Raw genomic sequence first — 19,849 nt, 5'->3', positions numbered from 1 at the left:
AACACACACGGGCGAGTGGCTCTTAAAATTATTATTAAAATGGTATTGGTGGAGGATTCGCTATTTATTGAACACTTTTATGCCCTCATATCATATCAGCATGGAAGTATATGCATATTTATGTATATATGTTATTTATGTATGTATATATGAAGAGTTCAGATGCAAAAGCCTCTAAATGCCATCTGAAATTTTCTTCTAGAATGATCATTTTTATCAAGCTCGTATATTTAAATTCAATAATTTCACTTAAATGACAATGAAGATTACCTATTAATTGTCATTTAAGTGAAATTACTGAACTTAAATACACAAGCTTGATAAAAATTATCATTCTAGAAGAAAATTTCAGATGGCATTTAGAGGCTTTTGCATCTGAACTCTTCATATGTAGTATGTATTTAGTCATGATCAGAAATTATTTGTTTTGTGATTTTGACATTTAAGTTGTTTTCTCAAGAAGGTTTTATTTCTAAATTTTATATATATCCAAATAAGTGTCTGACACTTTGAGAAGGTGGCAACAAATGTATCATGACTCTATAGTGACTAAACCTGGTCTATTGATGGCCATGGTCCAGCCAACTCATGGAACAGGGACATAGAATGAAGTTTAGCAGGTGCCGATGAAATAGTTTGCAGCTAACCACTGCAGTTTTTTTTTTTCTTTTCTTGAGAATATTGTAATTCTAAATCACGGTAGACGGAGAGAAAAAAAATGAATGGCTTGTGAGTGTTTCTACACGTGAACCCAACTTACTTGTGAACTTGTTTTGCCTTTTGACTGCTGAATTTGCAAATAACTCACTTAGTTATTTAGAGTTAGAAACATTTTCAGCTTCAGAAAGCATCTTGTGCAAAATGTGTCCTGTGTTTCTGCTGTGTGTATGTGTTTCTATACAAGTATGTGTTCAAGAATCAGGTCTGCTCTATAAAATGCACATCACATCTGGAGACACTCTGGTCTCCATATGTTGAACAGAACCATAAAATGATGCTGTAATTAGTATAGAATGAAAAAAGAAGAGGAGAAACATGAGAGAGACAGTTTTAGAATGTTAAGTCAAGCCATTGAATGTGTTAATGTAATAAAAAGCATCTACTGGCAGAATCCAAACATTAGCATTTCATGGTCTGATTATCAGAGCGATGAACAACATTTTTACTATAATCATTGTTATTTTGGAAGAATAAAGGATATAACCTTTAATGGATATTAAATTTAAGTTAGACTAGAACATAAGATTATGGTGAAGACTTGCATTAAGTTGGTCTGTCTCTGGACCCACATTGTGGATTAGAGAAATTCCCGCATGTAAAGCAACAATGGAGCACAGAGAGCTCTGAAAGAAAAATGGGGAGATAAGGAAAATGAAAGTGATTGCAAGTGGGTGTGGTGTGTTTCATAAAGCCTGTCTGTTCAAGTTCCTGAGAGTGTCATAACCTCAGCAACTCAGAGCTAGAGTTGGAAATTGAAGTTTTTGTCCAATATGTATATTGTTAATTAGAAGTATAGGGCAATCCATAGATCTAGAATATGCTTTAGTTACATTTATTTACATTTATTCATTTAGCAGACGCTTTTATCCAAAGCGACTTACAAATGAGAACAATAGAAGCAGTGAAACTAACAATAGGACAACAATATGCAAGTGCTATGACCCTTCCCAGTTTAATCTAACGCAGTACATGTACTTAAAAAAAAAAAAAGATAAGATAATAGATATAGAATAGAAGATAAAGTGTTAGTATTAATGGATCAGGTGATCAGCCGTTTCTTGAAAATGGCTACGGACTCAGCCGCTCTGAGATCATTCCACCAGCAGGGAACAGTCATGGTAAAGGTCAGAGAAAGAGATTTAGTGCCTCTTTGAGATGGCACCACAAGACGACGTTCACTTGCAGAGCGCAAGTTTCTGGATGGCATGTAAGTCTGAAGTAATGAGTTTAGGTAAAAGGGAGCAGAACCAGTGGTTGTTCTGTTGGCAAAAGTCAGTGACTTAAATTTGATGCGAGCGGCAACTGGCAACCAGTGCAATATTGTGAGGAGTGACGTGTGCTCTCTTCGGCAAGTTAAAGACCGCTCTAGCTGCAGCATTCTGGATCAGTTGCAGAGGTTTGATAGTGCAAGCTGGAAGACCAGCCAGGAGAGCATTACAATAGTCCAGTCTGGACTACTTATCTTTTGTCGCTACAATCTGCTTGACGTAAAATTCCTTTGGACATCCTGTCATTGTCACTGCATGATGAACTTTGGAGCACAAGCAGTAGGAACATCCCAACTTTTTATTGCTAAAGACAAGACAATTATTATCAGCTATTAAAAGGATACAATATGCACAGTATTAACAGCACTCTTAAAAATAAAGGTTCTTTTTTGGCATCTATGGTTCCATGAAGAACTGTCAACATCCATGGAACCTTTTTTCATTGCACAAAAGTTTTCTTTGGAAAAGAGGTCTTTAGATTATTAAAATGTTCTTCACACTAAGAAAAAAAAGTGTTCATTTAAGATCTGTTTACTGAAAGGTGCTTTGGGGAACCCACTTTGAAAAACGTGGTTATTATAGCCTCCATGTTGTTTTGCGGTACGTGCATATAAAAGCAGTGATAGTCACTAATATATTTGTAAATTCATTGTTGAAATCTGGAAGCCATTAAAAGAATAGTCTACATTTATTTACTAAAATCTATATATTTTCTTTACCTTCATTCATTAAAAAGTGTTATACCACAGTCTATCTGAATACTCTATTCTGATTGGCTGGAATGTGTGCAATAAAACAGTTTAATGCACAGGTAGTTCCAAGTCCAAGTTTTATTAGCGTTCTATATTAATGCGCTATTTTCATTGAAGCGCACATTCACATACGTCACTCGAACACAAACATTCAGCAGCATAGAAACTTATCAACGCTGCCCCACGACTTTTAGCAATACAATAGCTTCTCTACTGAATCGCTACATTATTTTTCTCTGCAACAAAAGGGTTACATTTCTATTTTGAGGAAATTCAACTCACAGCTTCTTTGTTAATAGAGAGAGATACTCTGAAATGACGGTACGAATCGCTCTCTTGATAATTCATTCATTCAAATAAATGTAATCTTACTGCACTAGTTTATCTCTGTGTCTGATTCAAAGTTTTACCCTTCTGGTCAAATATTGCGCTGCAATCATCAATAACAGCTTTAAGTTGTCACTACTGGCAAATGACCATGGTATAAGCTGGATAATCCACGGCTAGCTGTGCATTAAACGATTTTACGATTGCACTTATTTTTTCAACAATATAATACAATAGGCCTATAGTTACAGTTATTTACCTTATAATTAAATTATTCATTTTCTCTATATTCATTAAAATACATTATATCAGTATCAGAGCATGGCAGTCATAGTCATTCAAGTCTTATTATAATTGGTAAAACCTGAAATCCAAAGAAAGGAACCATTGATATTGTTTATTTTCTTTACACAAAACAATATCACTCAATACACAACGCCTGTTAAATACCACTACACATTTGCTGGTGTTGGTAATGCCGTAAATCAAATGAGTCCTACCTGTTGCATCATTTCCTACTCTGCCTTCTCTTAAAAAATAAAATAAGCTTTTTATCAAGGTAAAAATCTACATATTGTTCCCAAAGAAAGTATTGTTTAGTGTAAAACATGTTGAAGATCAGCGAACAGGTTGTCGATTCAATAAATAGGTCCTATAAGCTATTTACTCACAAAAGCTGTTTATTCAGCGTATAGTGGCCTCTCCTCCATTGATATCCATTTAAAAACAACAACATAAACGGCCACATTGTCTCCTTCCCTGTGTTTAGGCTTTTTGTTTGTCTAAAGGTAGCAGGCTTTCCTTCCAGTGGCTTTGACCTTATCAAGACTTTAAATTCATTTCCTGAACTTGAACTGATACGAATTATTAGTATTTTTTATTCAAGAAAATCATATACAAGTGTAAAGTGAATTAGGAAAGGTGAGTAGGCTACTAGCTATAAGAGATTAGAGGTTTAGAGAGTGAGACATTTACGTTTGTTTTGATATGGTTTAGAGGAGTGTGTGGAGGGTGTGAGAACTTCAAATTGAGTCACCGCAACGTGTGCTGCTGACAGCGGCGTGCGTGCGTGCGCGTGCGTGTGCGTGATGCGCTACCGACTCCCTCTGCTGTCCTGCTGGAATCTTCAGCAAACACGGAAGAAGCGGGACAACGCAACGGCAAATGCCAAGTAATGGTCTGGATAACACAATTGTAGATAACAGCGATCCAGATCCACACATTCCAGTCCTGTGCGCTGAGCTTCAGCAGTGATGTGAGGTGGGCTTACAGCGCTCTATAGCGCGGCTCTATTTCTACCGGATCAGCAAATACTCTCTGTATGCGGTATCAAGTGTGGGGGTTATTTTTGTACTTCTGTCAGTTCTGCTGGTTTTCGCGCTGGAAGAAGTATGTGACCGAGCAGAATTGGTATTGATTCATTTTGACCTGAAAGACCTGCGCATAGATGCGTTTTGGAAAGGACTTGATCACACGGGAATCTCAATGGTAGGCAAACTATAGTATTTGCATGTGGAGTTAAAATCGCAAGCCTATTGAACACAAAATGTGAAGTAATCGTATGGGAGCGTTTTCACGCAGAAGTTACGCAGAGTTGCCTAGCTGTTTCTTCACATCAGTGTATTTTTAAGTATAAACTATAGTTTTAGAACATAAATCATAGATTTATATTCTCGAGCATACAGGAAAATGCCTATTTGTGTCCGCCAGTGATGTTTAATGCGGAGGGTCTCTCTGATGGCCAGGGGAGCGCGGGGTGGTGCGCGCACACTGCCATGATGACATTGGGCTGCTGCCATGTGATATACGGAGTTACATTTTCTGTTACCTGACTTTGCTTCAATAACAAAAATATCGTGTATTTTTGAAAAAGTTGCATATCAATTAAATGTGATCTGTAAAGGAGTGTAATGACTTTAAAACGCGTATCGTTTTGGAGCGTGAGTACGCGCGCACACATTTGGCTTTGAACAGAGGTAATGACAGGCAGACCACTGCCTCCACAACAGAGCTGCCTTTTTAAAATGACATTACAGAAAACAGAATTACATTTTTAATTCATTTTAACAAGTGGAATTAAAATTAATTTAAATTCCTATTGTTGCAAGTATAATTTTGAACAAAAAAAGTTCAAGACAAGCTTTGAATGTTTCCATGACATGTTTGAAAATTACAGAAAGTTTTGAAGTGTCTTGAAGTTTGAGGATTAATAGGCATTACAATTAGATGGGTAGATAGGAACATAAAGCACAATTTTGTTTGGAATTTGGAATTGTACATTTATTTATTTATAAAAAGGTTAATGTTTGTTTATTTTGTGAATCATTTGGGTTTTAGTTATTACACATTTTTCTGTGAGGAAAGGCTAAGGAAACGTACCTCGGTAAGGGAAAGGTACTGTAAAAGAAGTGTAACTGTGATCACATGTGCCTCGTAAGCGTTACTGAATCCCTTTCAAAGTTTTATAGTGTTTAAGGATCCCATAGAAGTAAATGTGTGGTTCCAGAAAATGAAACACACTTGTAAGTTAACTTATAAAACAGCTCTTTTTGATATCAGATTCCAATTATAGCTCATTCCAAAATGAATGTCATTCCACATGTGTTCGACAATTAGCAGACAAGCAGTGTATTTATTATGTGACAATCTGTTTTCAGTGTTTTCTCCTCCATTGACCTCCATTCAAACACAACAGCTTCTGCATTACACATTTGTATAGTCTTGAAGGGCCCCTGGGAACTCTGTTCACATTGTCAGATAGTCTTCTGGTTTATTCTCGATTTTGGGTTGTTACGTTCCAATTCATACTGACGTTTGTCTAATAATATTTTGGACAGAATATTGAGTATGTGGTTGTCCTGAGAATGTTTTACCTAGTCATTTCTGTTATAAATGCAAATTCTATAGGTATATCTCACCGCCATTAACTGCAATTGGTTTGATGAATGTTTTGAGTAACTGGAGCCAGATTCTAGCCAAAGAAAAATGGTCCATTGTTCTGATTTTTAGACCAAGGTTGATTAAGTAACTTATTGCGTTTCTGTTTGATAATAAAAATGTGTGAGATCTGGGCCGTTTTTCAAAGATCATGACGTTGATGTTTTGATAGTTTATAGTCACTGACAATAACTCTCTCTGTTAAAAAAAATCCAAAAGCTGTTGTGTTTTTGTGTCAGTGTGTTCTCTCCATTGTCTAACAAACAGAGCGGTCTGTTGAAGGGCTTGCCTGAGCAGAGTGCCTCATTTATGCTTTCTAGCAACATTGTTCACTTCTGCTCTGAAACTGATAAATAACCTCAGGCCTTCAGAGGAGTGGCATAGTTCATTTTCACATTGTAAAATGTCTTATTTTTTTAACATGACTTTGAGTAAAATTATGGGATGCATTATATTCTCCGGACTCAGAGTTCCACTGAATTTTTTTATATCTATGATTGGACTGTTGTAAACAGAGATATCGGAATACCATAAAAGAAAAACCATTCGCACTTCCTGACACATCTCTGCGAGTCTGAACAGGACTCGCCTGATTCCTTCTCTGGAAATTTCAGTTATTCAGTTGTGGTTTGATTAGAGCCTTTCTGAGATCCAACATTGTTATTCAAAGAGCAGTCTTGCTTATGTTGACCCGCTTTCGCTTAATGCAGTATTCACTCTGTAATATTATAAAGGTGATGCTGCTGATAGAGCTTATGCTGATTTGTAGTTTAACATTCATTTCACTTTTTTTACCTCATACGCAAATAAATCACTTGTAAATGATCTCACCTAAAAAGTTACTTGGTGCTTTTAATGAAACAAAATGTGCAGGTTGCAATGTTATTTAATGAATCACTCAATTGGTTGGTTTGGTCAGGGCTAGAACTGATGTGCTAATTGCTCTCTGACTCCCATGGTTCATTATCTTGCTCAGTTTAGTGAGTGCACACGCATGTGCACGTTTACCATGCACACTCAACATTCATGTGCTTCCATTTGCTGCTTTCATGTGCATATAAAATAACTTCAACAATGAATAGCTGATGCTAACTTTTACTGTTTGAAAAAAATAAATACATTTTTCTAAATAAATCAAGTCACATGGTACCTCATGAGAGAGCATTTTGTCTTTATACCTTCTGTGAATATTTTCAGATGTTAGCATAATGCATTATTGAAATTACTTATGTTCCCCTTGTGGAGATAATTCACCCAAATATGATAATTCTGTCATTCTACTCACTCATGTCTTTCCAAACCTGTGACTTTCTTTCTCCCATAGAACACAAAAGAAGATATTTTGAAGGACATTTGGAATAAAAAAACATTGGTTAACATTGGCTCACATCGTATATAAAAAACAAAAAAAAACTAACAAAACACTGGGACTGAGAAAATATGTTCTTTTAAGTAATAAAGGTTTGAAATGACTGATGACTATTCCTTGATGTAATGAATGAATATAACTTATTTATATGATAAACCTTTTTAGTGAACTTAGTTTTTTGTTTTTATCACTTAATTTTGTTTTGCTACATTTGTCAATAGTAGTGATCGGAAAATGTTAACCGTTACCAAGATTTTGTATAAAAATAGTGACTTATTACCATTTTAAAACATTACTTGTCTAATAGAATTTTTAGAAGCTTTACAATTCACATGATCAAACTGGAATAGCCACATGTTTGAATCGCCCACATACAGCACTATGTTGATTAAATCTGTTAGGCAAGACACAACACTCAATTGACACATCTAGGATCAGTATTATTTGAGGGAAATGATCTGTAAACACACAACATTTCAGAGCCTCTCTGTCTTTAGCTGGGTCACTTATGCAACAGCGAGGTGGCTTTTCCCACACTTGAGATGGAAACACTGGCCTTTGTTTTTGGTTGGAGTGTTTGCCAGTTGAGCTAACCTTGATAAAAGTCAAGGTTGAAGGAAATACACACACACACACACACACACTCACACCAGGATATAGTTAACTGATTCAACTGCAGAAGTATGATTTAATGCTAAAGGTATGCGTTACGAGTCATGCTCTAGAGCCCCTGACGTATTGTCACACACATACAGGTCTTACGGTCTGTTAAACCTTTCAGCACACAATGAAACACACTAACACATGCACTCAAATGTTCCCATTATACCGCTGCTGTACCTTTATAAGTTTTGACAGCTGAGTCCACTATCACCAGACACATGGAGATATGATAGCCTATTAGACCTATGTGTGCAAGTCAAACATGCCAAGACTAACAACAAACTCGAATTATTTGCTCTGACTCTTTTCCACATTATAGTTTGTTTATCATCTCTCACTTCTTATTAAATTTTGTAAAAAAAAAAAAAATCTCACTTTTAACTTTGACCTAAAGAACTCATGTGTATATAAGACGTGCCTCTCACTTTGAATTTGGATGGGTTTCATCTTTTTGTAATTTGATATATTTGTTTTGTTGTTGTTTTTTACTTTGAAGTAAGTCTCAGTTCAGTTGTTAATAAAAACAAGCAAGCAAAAAGATCAGATTTTTAAATGTCTTTGAAAGAAGTATCTTATGTTTACCAAAGCTGCATTTATTTGATAAAAAATGCAGTAAAATCACTATTATAAAACGGATAGTTCCAGTCCTTGATTCTGATTGGTTGAGCCGCGTTTGAATCCGTTGTAAATTACTCAACAAACATACACCTGTGACCGCATTACATTAGTATTACTGCGCAGCTGCCGTTTGTGATTCTTTGTTGCTGCATGTGTTGCTTAGCAACCTCTTTGGAACTACATTGCTTGGCGGAGGAATAAATGTGTTATAACGTTATATTTTTTGTTGCTGGTGTTTATTTTATGATTAAATAAATATTAAAATGAATATTTTTTATGGAGTAACCGTTACTCCGCTCCGCATCGTACGTGCCTAACAACGCCCCTCAGTGTTGCCAGATGTACGATAATTATCGTATTTGTACGATAATTTTGACCTCTGTACGATGTACGATCAACAATGGAAAAAATCCTATAATGTACGATAATTTCAGACCTATGTGACACTTCAAATGATGGTCGTTGTAATCATAGGGTTTCTCATTGATCTAGCTGTGGATTCTACGTCTACCGGGGGAAGAACGTGTAGAGAGAGGGAGCGAGAGACCTTGCGTGTGTGTGCTACTGTGCCTCACGAAGCGCATGTAAGGACCCAACCAATTAATTGTATGAACCGAACCGGTCTGACTCGTGTACGATCATTTTCTTCCAAATACGATAATTTTGAGCTTCTGGTACGATACTTGGACATTTCCAATCTGGCAACACTGACGCCCCTTAGCTGTTCTAAATCCACTGTAAAACATGGCTTCGCAGGGCTTATTGCATACATATTTTGAAATATGATTACAATTTAGAATAACTGTTTTCTGTTTTAAAGTCCCCATGTAGTCAACAATTCGCCATTTCAGAGTCAGACACCTGCCTTCGTAAAATCAGAATTCTTAGAAACTCTTAGAAACAACTTAGAACATCAATGGAGAAAGGCATATAGTTCATCATAACATCGTAATATGCATCATATACATAGTTCACCTGCTATATTGCTAAATGTTATCGCGGGATAACTGGAGACTCCCCTGCTTCACATAGTAATGATGATATGCTAAAGCCCGCCAATTTTTGAGACTGTCTTTGGTTTACTGCAGTTTTAAAGAGAAAATACTCAGCAAGGAGAGAATACTCAGCAATGGTGTTGACTTATGAATTTGCAAATGATTTGTCTTAAAGCATATTAAAAACACCACATAGACATAAACAACATTAAAAACTTGATTTTCACCACAGAGAGACTTAGATTTCAAAATGTCATTTATTCTTGTGAAGGGAAAGTCTATGATTAAATCAATGCTACTTTGTGTTCAGTTAGTATGTACTACAGTAAATGTGCTAAACACTCTTTTTCTTTCTGTCCAAAACTGCAGGCAGACTGGACTGGCAGTGTCTATGCGGATGTCAGAATTGTTGTCCTGATACTGTCTTTCTCCATGTGGCCTGCCGATGTGGATTCTGGGCTTTATATATGAAGAGACACTCTGAACCACGGAATAATTTTTCATGAGAAAGAATCAAAAAAGCATCCTGACTATCCAGTTGGATTGAATTTGAATGCTAAGTGCATTGTGATTTTTATTTTATTTTTTCTTCTTCTTCAGTCCGTTTATTCTCTTCACCTTTGCTCTTGTCCATTCACCCTGCTGCAAGGTCTGTCTCTCTGTTGTGCTGGAGGACGCACTGGGTCAGACATGTCGACCAAGGCTCCCATATACCTTAAGCGACGAAGCCGTAAAGGAAAGAAGGAAAAGCTGCGTGACCTTCTTTCATCCGACATGATCAGTCCTCCGCTGGGAGACTTCAGACACACCATCCACATTGGAAGTGGAGGAGGTGCCGACGATCTTTTCGGTGACCTGTCTTTCCTACAAGGTAAATTTCACCTGTTACCGGGGCAGCAAAGTCATCAAGGGTCCTTCCAACTAAGTCGCACAGCAAGTGTAAGCAGTCACCCACCAGCCAGCGAGAGCTCGCCTCTGCTGAAAAATGCCCTGTCACTGCCTATCATTGGAGGGGTGCAGGCGCTCACACTTCCGGCTATGACTTCAGCAGCAACGGTGACTGCCGAGATCCCAACAGCCCTGATAACAAACCAATCGCCTCCAACATCTCCGTCTCTCGCTCCACCTCCCAAACCTCCCAGACTGCACCTGGAAGAGAGGAACTTGTCACGGCATACATCGCTTCCTGCATCTCCAAACCGCTGTCCACTTAATTTGCACACATTTGGGCAGAGTCCAGAAGAAGATGAGAAATTTGTGAAGGATGGGGACGGGGGAGAAAGGTCGTATTTGTCAAACGCCGGCTCTATGCTTTCCCTCCATCTGGACTTGGGGCCATCCATCCTAGAGGATGTGCTTCAGATCATGGACAATGAGAGAACAGGGACGTTCAGTGGGCGACTTACACCCAGTGGACGACAAGAGATATATACCTGAAAGTGAACAAAGAGATGTGAGTCAAAGCTTGATGATACATAAATGAGCTGATCACATTTTTCTTAATGCATCAAAACATTTTTCCATCTGAGAGAACTCATTTACCTGCTGTACAATGGCATTTCCTGGAGACTTTGTCCTTTTTTTGCTCATTATGCATTTCATCTTTGGAAAAGACCTTTGGAAACTACAGGATTTGAACCAATCAAAATTGAATCCGTTTCATCATTGGATTTCTCTGTTGTTCAAATGGATTGTTTTAATTCATCTCTGTTGTTTTTGGACTACAAGCAATGCAACAATTCTGGCTTTAAATCTACTCTTAGATACGTTTTGGAACATTTGATCTGAAAGCATTTGAGCAAGCACATCTCAAAATACCTGCATTGAGTGTACATTATGTATTATTACAGAGCAACATCCTACATGCCTCCTGGATTCACTACAGGAAAAGAAAAACTGACATTTTCCTCTTTCAGAGCCGCGATGACATCATCTCCCCCCTCTGTGTTGTTGCAATTTGTGTAATCGGGTAAAAATGCGCAGCTCCTCCCTAATGATCTGGACACGCACACGCGCCAGGAGGCCTGTGCGTCTACACCCTGGGATTTTAACGTTCTCTCTTTTTTTTTTTTTTGGGGAGTAGTCTTCATTGTTCAGAAACAGAAACCCAAAGGCTGGCTTTTCACTGAGCAGGAATTAGGAATGTTTTCCTTTCATAAAATACTCATTTTTTTCGGTGTTTGGTTGTTGTTGAGGTATCTGCGATCCCTCAGGCATTGACAGATGATCATTTTTCATGCAGCAGTAGTTTTTCCTTTCTCCGATTGAGCATGAGCGATGGGGCCAAAAGAAGGGCTTGTGTTACCTTGAATCCCCCATGTAACCCACCCCACAGGGGTTGAAAATGCTCTTTGCTTTCCGTTCACAGATTTAGACTGTAGTATTATTTTCTTATCAGATTATGAATTAAAATAAATAACTTAACTTTTTTTTTTACTTACCTTGCAAAAAGTGCATCAAACTGTCAACGAGGTGGGCTTAAAAGAACAAATAGTAACAGAAACAGTCATATTGCAATCAGCGTTTTGTGATGCTACCTTTGCACTGTAACAGCACTAAGAAAACTTACTGCATTCATTTAAACTCATCAGTTCTCATATGTAAAGGTACACTATGTAACTTTTGATGCTCTAGCGGTTAATAAACAAAACTGCATGTGTCTTGAGGCATCCAGAGCTACTTCTCTGTTTATGTATATGTCTGCAGCTGTTGTCGCCCCACTCAGTTTGAAATAGTCCAAATATAAACACTTATTGTAGGCGTACCGTACCATACTCGCTCATTATATACATTTTGAACAAAAAAGTTACATAGTGGACCTTTAAAAAAATCTGTTTGAGATTTGAAAATGTACAAAATCCAAATAAGTATATATTTTTTTTCTTGTCTGAAAAGTTTTGTTCTAAGTAGCCGTTGTTTCTGACACCGTGTCTATACCGGACCGCTAGAAGCTGTCCACAGTGGACGCAACAAAGCGACCGTTGCAAATCCATTTGTCCTTTGTTGCAGAAGTAGTGCGAGCACTTGGAGTACGTCAGAAATATTAAAGGGCAGCAATTTTCTGTTGGAAATTTGTTGTCTCGTCACACTGTATCCAGTGTCATCAGCATCACTGATTATAATGGGTTCTACTTGCTTTTGTCGCATCGTGCCACTCGTGTCTGATGTGGACACGGTGTCATATTTAGTGGTTCTTTCTTTAGGATTCTTGGTTCCTTTTTTCATTACTGGTGAATTGTCTTACAATTTTATCCTTACATTGTGAATTCCATTTCTAAAGCTGAATCTATTTACAAAGTCATAGTTCCATGCACTTAACTTTGTTGACATGCATCTGATCTAAAGACCAATTAAATCCACAAACAGATTAAATCCTATGGTGTACCTTTCTAATTTCAGTTTTTATTTTTGTAAGCTTAAAGACTAATTTCATTACATTTATTATCATCATACTGAACAAGGACCCGAATGATAGACATAGAATTATTGATCAAAACTCTTTAGTATTTATTCTGGATTTACAGTACTAAAACTTACACATTAACCAGACATTTGTGAATTAAGCAGTTCTCATAGCCACTTTACTGAAAAAGGATTTGAAAGAGACGATATGAAAATATCTTCACATATGTCATTTTTATTGATTACATCAATGTGTGTTAGTTTAAGACCACATGTATAACTCATATATGCAGTTGTATTTAATTAAGACAGACGATCTTATGATTTTGCTTCACTGAAGCACAATTACAACAAAAAAATAAAATAAAAATTAAGTAAAAGTACAATAGAATTTTAAACGTCAGACCATTTAACAAGCAATTGGGTAAATATAGATGGGTAGATGTAAATTTAAATGATGTATTGCTAAAAACCACACGTGCCTCAATAAATATCTCCAAAATACTTTTCTACTCCACCACAGCAAAATACTGTGATGTTGACTAATATTGATGCTATTTTTAGTTCATGAAAAATATAAACTTGAATTATTACTCGGATTTTGACGATTAAACTGCATAAATATATGACATTCCTGACAGACATTTTACCATAAAAATAAATCATGTTTTTAGTCTGAAGGGGAAACAGCTGCATATGTTATCTCTATATTGTAGCGTAACGTTTCTGCCTTTCAGTAAAAGTGAATCATTAATAACTTTTTGTACACATCTTAACCGTGCATCATATGCCTCTAACACCTGTTCAGATTTGCACCAGAGGACATTTTTGCACGTCTTATTGGGCTTTGTCAGATACTATACTGTGGATGTTAAGTGGATCTTTGCTGCTGCTGCTGCTGTACACACTACAATAGACTTACAGGATAAGATATAGAGACAGAAACATAATGGTGAATAAATGCTGATTCAAGTCTGGCTGTGTTTGTTTTTTTCTTCTCCATAGGTAAGCACAAAGGCAGTCAAACGATGGATGCTTTATGTGGATTATATGTGTAAATATATGGATTTGTACTGACTTACCCTGCCCTATTTTATTGCAACAGAACTCTTTAGCTAAGACTAGAATTTATTATGGGTGAAAGAATGAGCAGAATTGCAGGTCAGTGCATGAACGACTCTGGTATTACTGCACTACCTGTGAGACTTTTTTCATCGCAAGTCTTAGCATGCATGCCTCTATTACTTGAATCTGTTTTGAATACAAGCAATGTCTTGAATTTGCAATTTTGAGCCTATTTTGTGGCTGGGAGCCAGCCTTGTGGTTTTGTGTGTGTGTTCAAGGCACTTTAAGAGTTTGAGAGTGTGTGTCTGTGTACTCTGTTTATTTGCAGTAGCTCCTCTATTTTTTGCACAGGCCCTGGGAATCCTTCCAACTGGCTTTATTAACACAGAGCAGCCCGAGTCCCTGACCTTACGATCACAATACCATGGGAACACCAGCTAGAAAGAGGGGAGCAGTTGGAGAGAGTAGGAGGAAGGGAGTATAAGGAAAAGGGTTGAGGGAAGGTGAACAAGGGCCAGGATGAAGGAAAAGAGGAAGTGAAGAATTGCAGAAGAGCAGATATATTTGGTATCAGAAAGGAGACCATAGATCACAATCCATGATTCATTAATTTGACAAAACACATTGTTGCACTTTAATACACATTACATTAAAGAAAAAGAGGGTGAGGCTCCTACAACTCAGAGGAAACATCTCATAACCAGCGGATCTGCATTCTGATTGTTATAAATCTATAGGAACTAATGTTTCACAGCACAGTATTGGGCCACGCTTGGCAGGCTGAAGCTGAATGAACCAGCTAATCGATGTCTTCAGGATCACTAGAAAGGTATACAGGCAGTTGAGTTTTTATCAGGGTTGGAGCTTAACTCTGCAGGATAGTAGCCCTCCAGGACAAAGTTGCCCATCCCACAAATTCTGCCTATTTTAGCTCTGTTCCTCTATTCCTTCAGTTTAAAGGCGTTTTCACACCTGTCTCGTTTGGAGCATTTGTTTCGGAACCTGGTGTGTTTTCTCCCTTAGTTCGATTAATTTAGGTGTATGAACACGGCAATCGCGCTCGGATCCACAGATAGCCTGAACAAGGTGGCCTCGGCCCTAAAAATGAACTCTGGGGCAGTTAATTTGAGGTGAGAAAGCAATTTGACCCAACGGACCAACAAACCAAGCAGTATCAAAATTCACAACGGTAAATGTGTTGTATAAAAAGCAACAAAAATCAGGCTTGATTTATATATATATATGTATGATATTTAGTGAAATATTAAATGATTAGAGTTCAGTTATCTCAAAAAGTAATTTTGCAGGTAATGTAGGGGACAGATAGGCTTGTGCACATTTGTGAACGACCGTCTTAAAAGATTCCACAAATACAAAAGTGCATATTCATGGTCATTCTTATGGCAGAACAATACTGCAAAAGACTCGTGATTTGTTGTGCATGAAGTTACAGTTACAGATAAAGCATTTATGGATTGTGAGCAAAGACACTAATGACAATAACGTATGATCATTTGTAGAGCGTGCACGTGTGTGAATCTCTTGCGTGCATTTGTGGGAGGTTTTGATACTGTTTTCACCCCTTAGTTTTCAATGTACAGGGTGTGTATGTGCATCTTTTTGTGATCTCTCTAACCTAGGAGGGAATTACAGCCCTTATATCAAGGGCTTGCTCTAATGTGTTCCTTTCACTTTCCTCACTCCCATACTAACAGAATGTAACAGATAATAACCACCCAGGCAGCTTCTGCAAACACGCACACGCATAAAAAAAACATTTCCATGGAATATTCTGAAAGTGCTCTGAGGAAGGGAGGATACTGAAAAGTATTCACCATGTGCTCTGTTACTTCAGTGCAGCCTTTGTGAACGTGTCAAAGGCTTTGCTCTGTGTGTGGCTACTATTCACAACCTGTCAGTTGTTATTGAGCAAGACGAATAAAGGAGGAAAGCAAAGGAAAAAGAAGAGAACATAAGAAGAGGTTTGGAGAGGCGGAATGAACGATGTTTGTTGTATGATATGGCCTATACCTAAAACTGGCTGTGTTATTTTTTTTACCCAGACTTCTGGGTTCTGCCTGTTTGTTGGGTTATTTTCAAAGTGTTGGGTAGTTTTGTGTAACCCACTGCTGGGTTACACGTTTCACTGATGGTAGAAATGATGCACCCCCTCACAAACTCCCCTGCCTGCTGGATCATATAGTAAATCACTGCTAGTTTGAAATTCAAAACTGGATCGGTTTGCAGCGATGACATCATCTCGATCGGTTTGCCTCATTTTGTCTCCTGACCTGAGAGAAAATGTCCGGAGTTGATCTTCTTGAATAACTTTAAAGGGATAATTCACCCAAAAATAAAAATTCCTTTGCATAAAATGCATTTTCCTTTTTATTCTCTTGTTTTCCCTGAAATCTCTCTTGTCTCTCCCTATAGTGTGTGCACTTTTTGTATAAAGCTTGTACCCTTCACTTTCTCACTTGCATGTGTACTGTTTTGAACAGAACTTTCTCAACCTTGTTGTAAAACAACCACCCCTTTATAATTTGTTTGCACAGAATCTATTTATATGAGTTAAAATCAAAGTATTGCATTGTGCAATGTTATTTTAATCTTAGAATGACTTGAATATCCAAGATTTAACAAAGCTATATTTCACAGAAATATAGTAAAACACATTTTCTAAATTGCCTAGATGTCAAGCTTAGAACAACAACTAGATCATTACAATATCTAAAAAAAAAAAAAAAAAACTAATACTGAACTGACATGACTCATATTTTTGTGTTGTCTACTCTAGGCTACCCTCGCTCCAAACCTATAAACCGATGTGAACGTTTGTCTGCTAAATTACTACTGTAATATTACAATTAATAATGATGTCCTTAAACATAGGCCTACAGTATTCTGAGTGACGATAGTAGGCTAGGCCTTGCAAGTCGTTTAATTCATACTTAGCCAAGTTAATGAAAACAAGATTTCATAGAACTGGTTAATTCAGAATTACAAACGTGATTTACAAATGCCTATAGCGAACTGAACTAATTCTGACATCCTTTCTGACCATATCCACTGAGTATTTGCTGAGAGATTGGCTGAGACGTCATTGGCTGCGTCCAAATTGCTGAATTCATCATGACACGTCTTCGCCTCCTGTCTCCTGATATACTTGAAGGTATGTATGAAGTTTGAATAATGTTAACAATTATGTTAAGTTTGAAGCATTTATATGAAGTCATCTGATCGATTATTGAAGGCAGTATCCTCCTTCGCTGCCTTTGAAATCCCACTAATCCTGTCAGTTCAGTTGAGCTAGAAAAATAAAGATGCGGTGGTTGTCAGTTTTTTGTGTAAATGAACGTTTTCTACTTCTGATGTCATTTTTAGCCATACATTATTATTGTAGTAATTAATTATTTGTTTATAGTTATCACCAAATCTCGCTCTATTTTTGCTGTAGATCATTAAACCATTGCGCTGCCTCAGAAGTCTGTCTAAACAGTGATTGCCTGATGGGGCAGCGAGCCAACAAGTTTTGAAGTAGTCACGTCACTGCACTGCAGTCAAATAACGTCCAGCTCCACCTCAGTTTTCGGCTGCAGCCCTGGTCTCGGTCTCGTCAGATTGACCACTAGTGCCACCTCGTGTCCATTCGTGAACACTACAACACTAAGAGTTGGAATAATATAACGGGTTTGGTTCTTTCTTATTGAAGTTAATTTCGCCTGTTTACACATGTAGTACACACGTATGTTCTTAATATATGATTTTTATTAGTTATTCATTATTCAGTGAAAAACACCCCATGGCTAATTCATGAACGAAGCGTTCTTTCGATTTGGATCTTGTCAAAATGATCTAGTTCACAAAACCCATATAAATAGGTAGTTCGGAACTTCGGACACGAATCGGTCAGATCTGGTTATCGAATTCACTGCAGAGGTTGAAGTCTGCAGTTTTCCCTACTCGCTGCAGAATCAAATGACATGATCCAGCTCCTCCTCTCTGGACGTCTAATGGAGTGGAGGGATATGGTGTTTCTCAAACGGAAGGTTGCACCCTATACATGGATTTCTCGGCGACGTCATCACTGCATGCGCACGCAACCAGGAGGCAGAAAAGACCCGCGGCCTTCGTACCAGAGTAACGTTAAAGGGTTTAGGGTAGGCTAGTAGCATAGTGGTGGTGTTGTCGCTAAGTCAAAATGCTAATTATCATGTTAGACTAAGTTAGTAATGTAACAGCCAATGTTAGCAGTGCAGCATAGAGCCCGAATTTGCTTTTATATAAGTTAACCTTGTTTACGTTACTTTACGACCTGCAACATTTCATGACTTCACACATATAACGTGGCGATAATATTAAAAAACGTACTCTCAGCAATGGTGAGATCTTGCCGGATCCCTACGCAATACATGACGATCTTTGGATTGTGGATGACAAGTGGCCAGCAATTGTATGGCCTGATATAATTATTTTATTCGAAATCCATGTATAGCCTATACTGTTCAAAAGTTTGGGGTTGGTAAGATTTTTATGTTTTTGAAAGCAGTCTCTTGTGCTCAAAAAATCTGTAAAACAGGAATATTATGAAATATTATTGGAACATACATTTTAAAATGCATTCAAAAGGAAAACGTGTAATTTATTAAAGCTGAATTTTCAGCATCATTACTCCAGTCTTCAGTGTCACATGATCCTTCACAAATCATTCTAATATGATGATTTGATGCTCAAGAAACATTTCTGATAATTATCAATGTTGAAAACAGTTGTGCTGCTTATTTTTGTGACATATTTTATTTAGGATTCTTTGATGAATAGAAAATTCAAAAGAACAGCATTTATTTGAATGTTCTCTTGTAGTATACTACACACTTGGTATACTAAATGTCAAATTTGCGATTTAAATAGCTGTTTGAAAAAATAAACATGTATTTTTTTCACTGTTCATAACTGGTTGAGCAGTTAAACTCTAGTATGTGCTCATGACAGCACGTATAATCCATCGTCAAATCTTTGATTTACAGTAGGCCTAAGTAACGTTATATGTGTGAAGTCATGAAATGTTGCAGGTCGTAAAGTAACGTAAACAAGGTTAACTTATATAAAAGCAAATTCGGGCGATGCTGCACTGCTAACATTGACTAATACATTACTAACTTAGTCTAACATGATAATTCATACATGCATCACAGTATGTCCGGATTTTGATTCGTAAACAGTTGGACTTTTTACATAATGTTATATTAATATGAAACACAAACAAACAGATCCAACTCTGAAATTGCAGTTTATTATTGAGTCAACAAAAAATTACAAACAATGCGAAATCTACGTTAATTACAATGTTATTTTATTCTTTTATTACAGAACTCGGCATAACAGATAGCGTTTTTTTGCCTCCTGGATGCGCGCGCATCCGGTATTGTTTGTATACAAGAAACCCGTGTATGAAGGCTGCATATCTCGACTGCCACGTCATCAAACGTCGCTGAGGGCAAATTTCAATTTGAAGGATCCTTGGAAGGCAGCGTTCGTTTCACGTCCTTCATTCAGCTCATATTGAAGGATGCATCGGATGTATCCTTCGTGGCCTTAAATCACCCACAATCCTTTGCACACATTCAAATTCACGAAAATAAATCGACGGAAAATGAGTCGGTAGGCTACTGAGCTTGTCTGAGTTTATTATTAAATGTAAGACAAAAATAATGTTTTTGGACATGAATATGT

At 37.3% G+C, this 19,849-nt stretch overlaps 1 protein-coding gene across 3 annotated transcripts; it reads left to right on the top strand.

Annotated features, from left to right (window-relative positions):
* The first annotated feature begins 4,108 nt into the window (after positions 1-4,108).
* Positions 4,109-14,028, top strand: cdc42ep2 (CDC42 effector protein (Rho GTPase binding) 2). Of its 3 annotated transcripts, none has more exons than XM_082169207.1 (2): positions 4,109-4,227; positions 10,019-14,028. In XM_082169207.1, exon 2 carries the CDS (start codon positions 10,340-10,342, stop codon positions 11,084-11,086), a length of 747 nt encoding a protein of 248 aa, XP_082025333.1. In that variant the 5' UTR covers positions 4,109-4,227; positions 10,019-10,339; the 3' UTR covers positions 11,087-14,028. The 3 variants fall into 3 exon arrangements, with proteins under 3 accessions (XP_082025333.1, XP_082025332.1, XP_082025331.1); XM_082169206.1 differs by having other exon boundaries at positions 4,175-4,327; XM_082169205.1 differs by lacking the exon at positions 4,109-4,227 and adding an exon at positions 4,234-4,555.
* Positions 14,029-19,849: the final 5,821 nt, after the last annotated feature.

This window comes from Leuciscus leuciscus (genome assembly GCF_965113295.1).
Source record: "Leuciscus leuciscus genome assembly, chromosome: 5".
NCBI lineage: Eukaryota > Metazoa > Chordata > Actinopteri > Cypriniformes > Leuciscidae > Leuciscus > Leuciscus leuciscus.
Note: the sequence above shows the minus strand (reverse complement) of the source record. Positions and strands in the feature narration are given on the sequence as shown.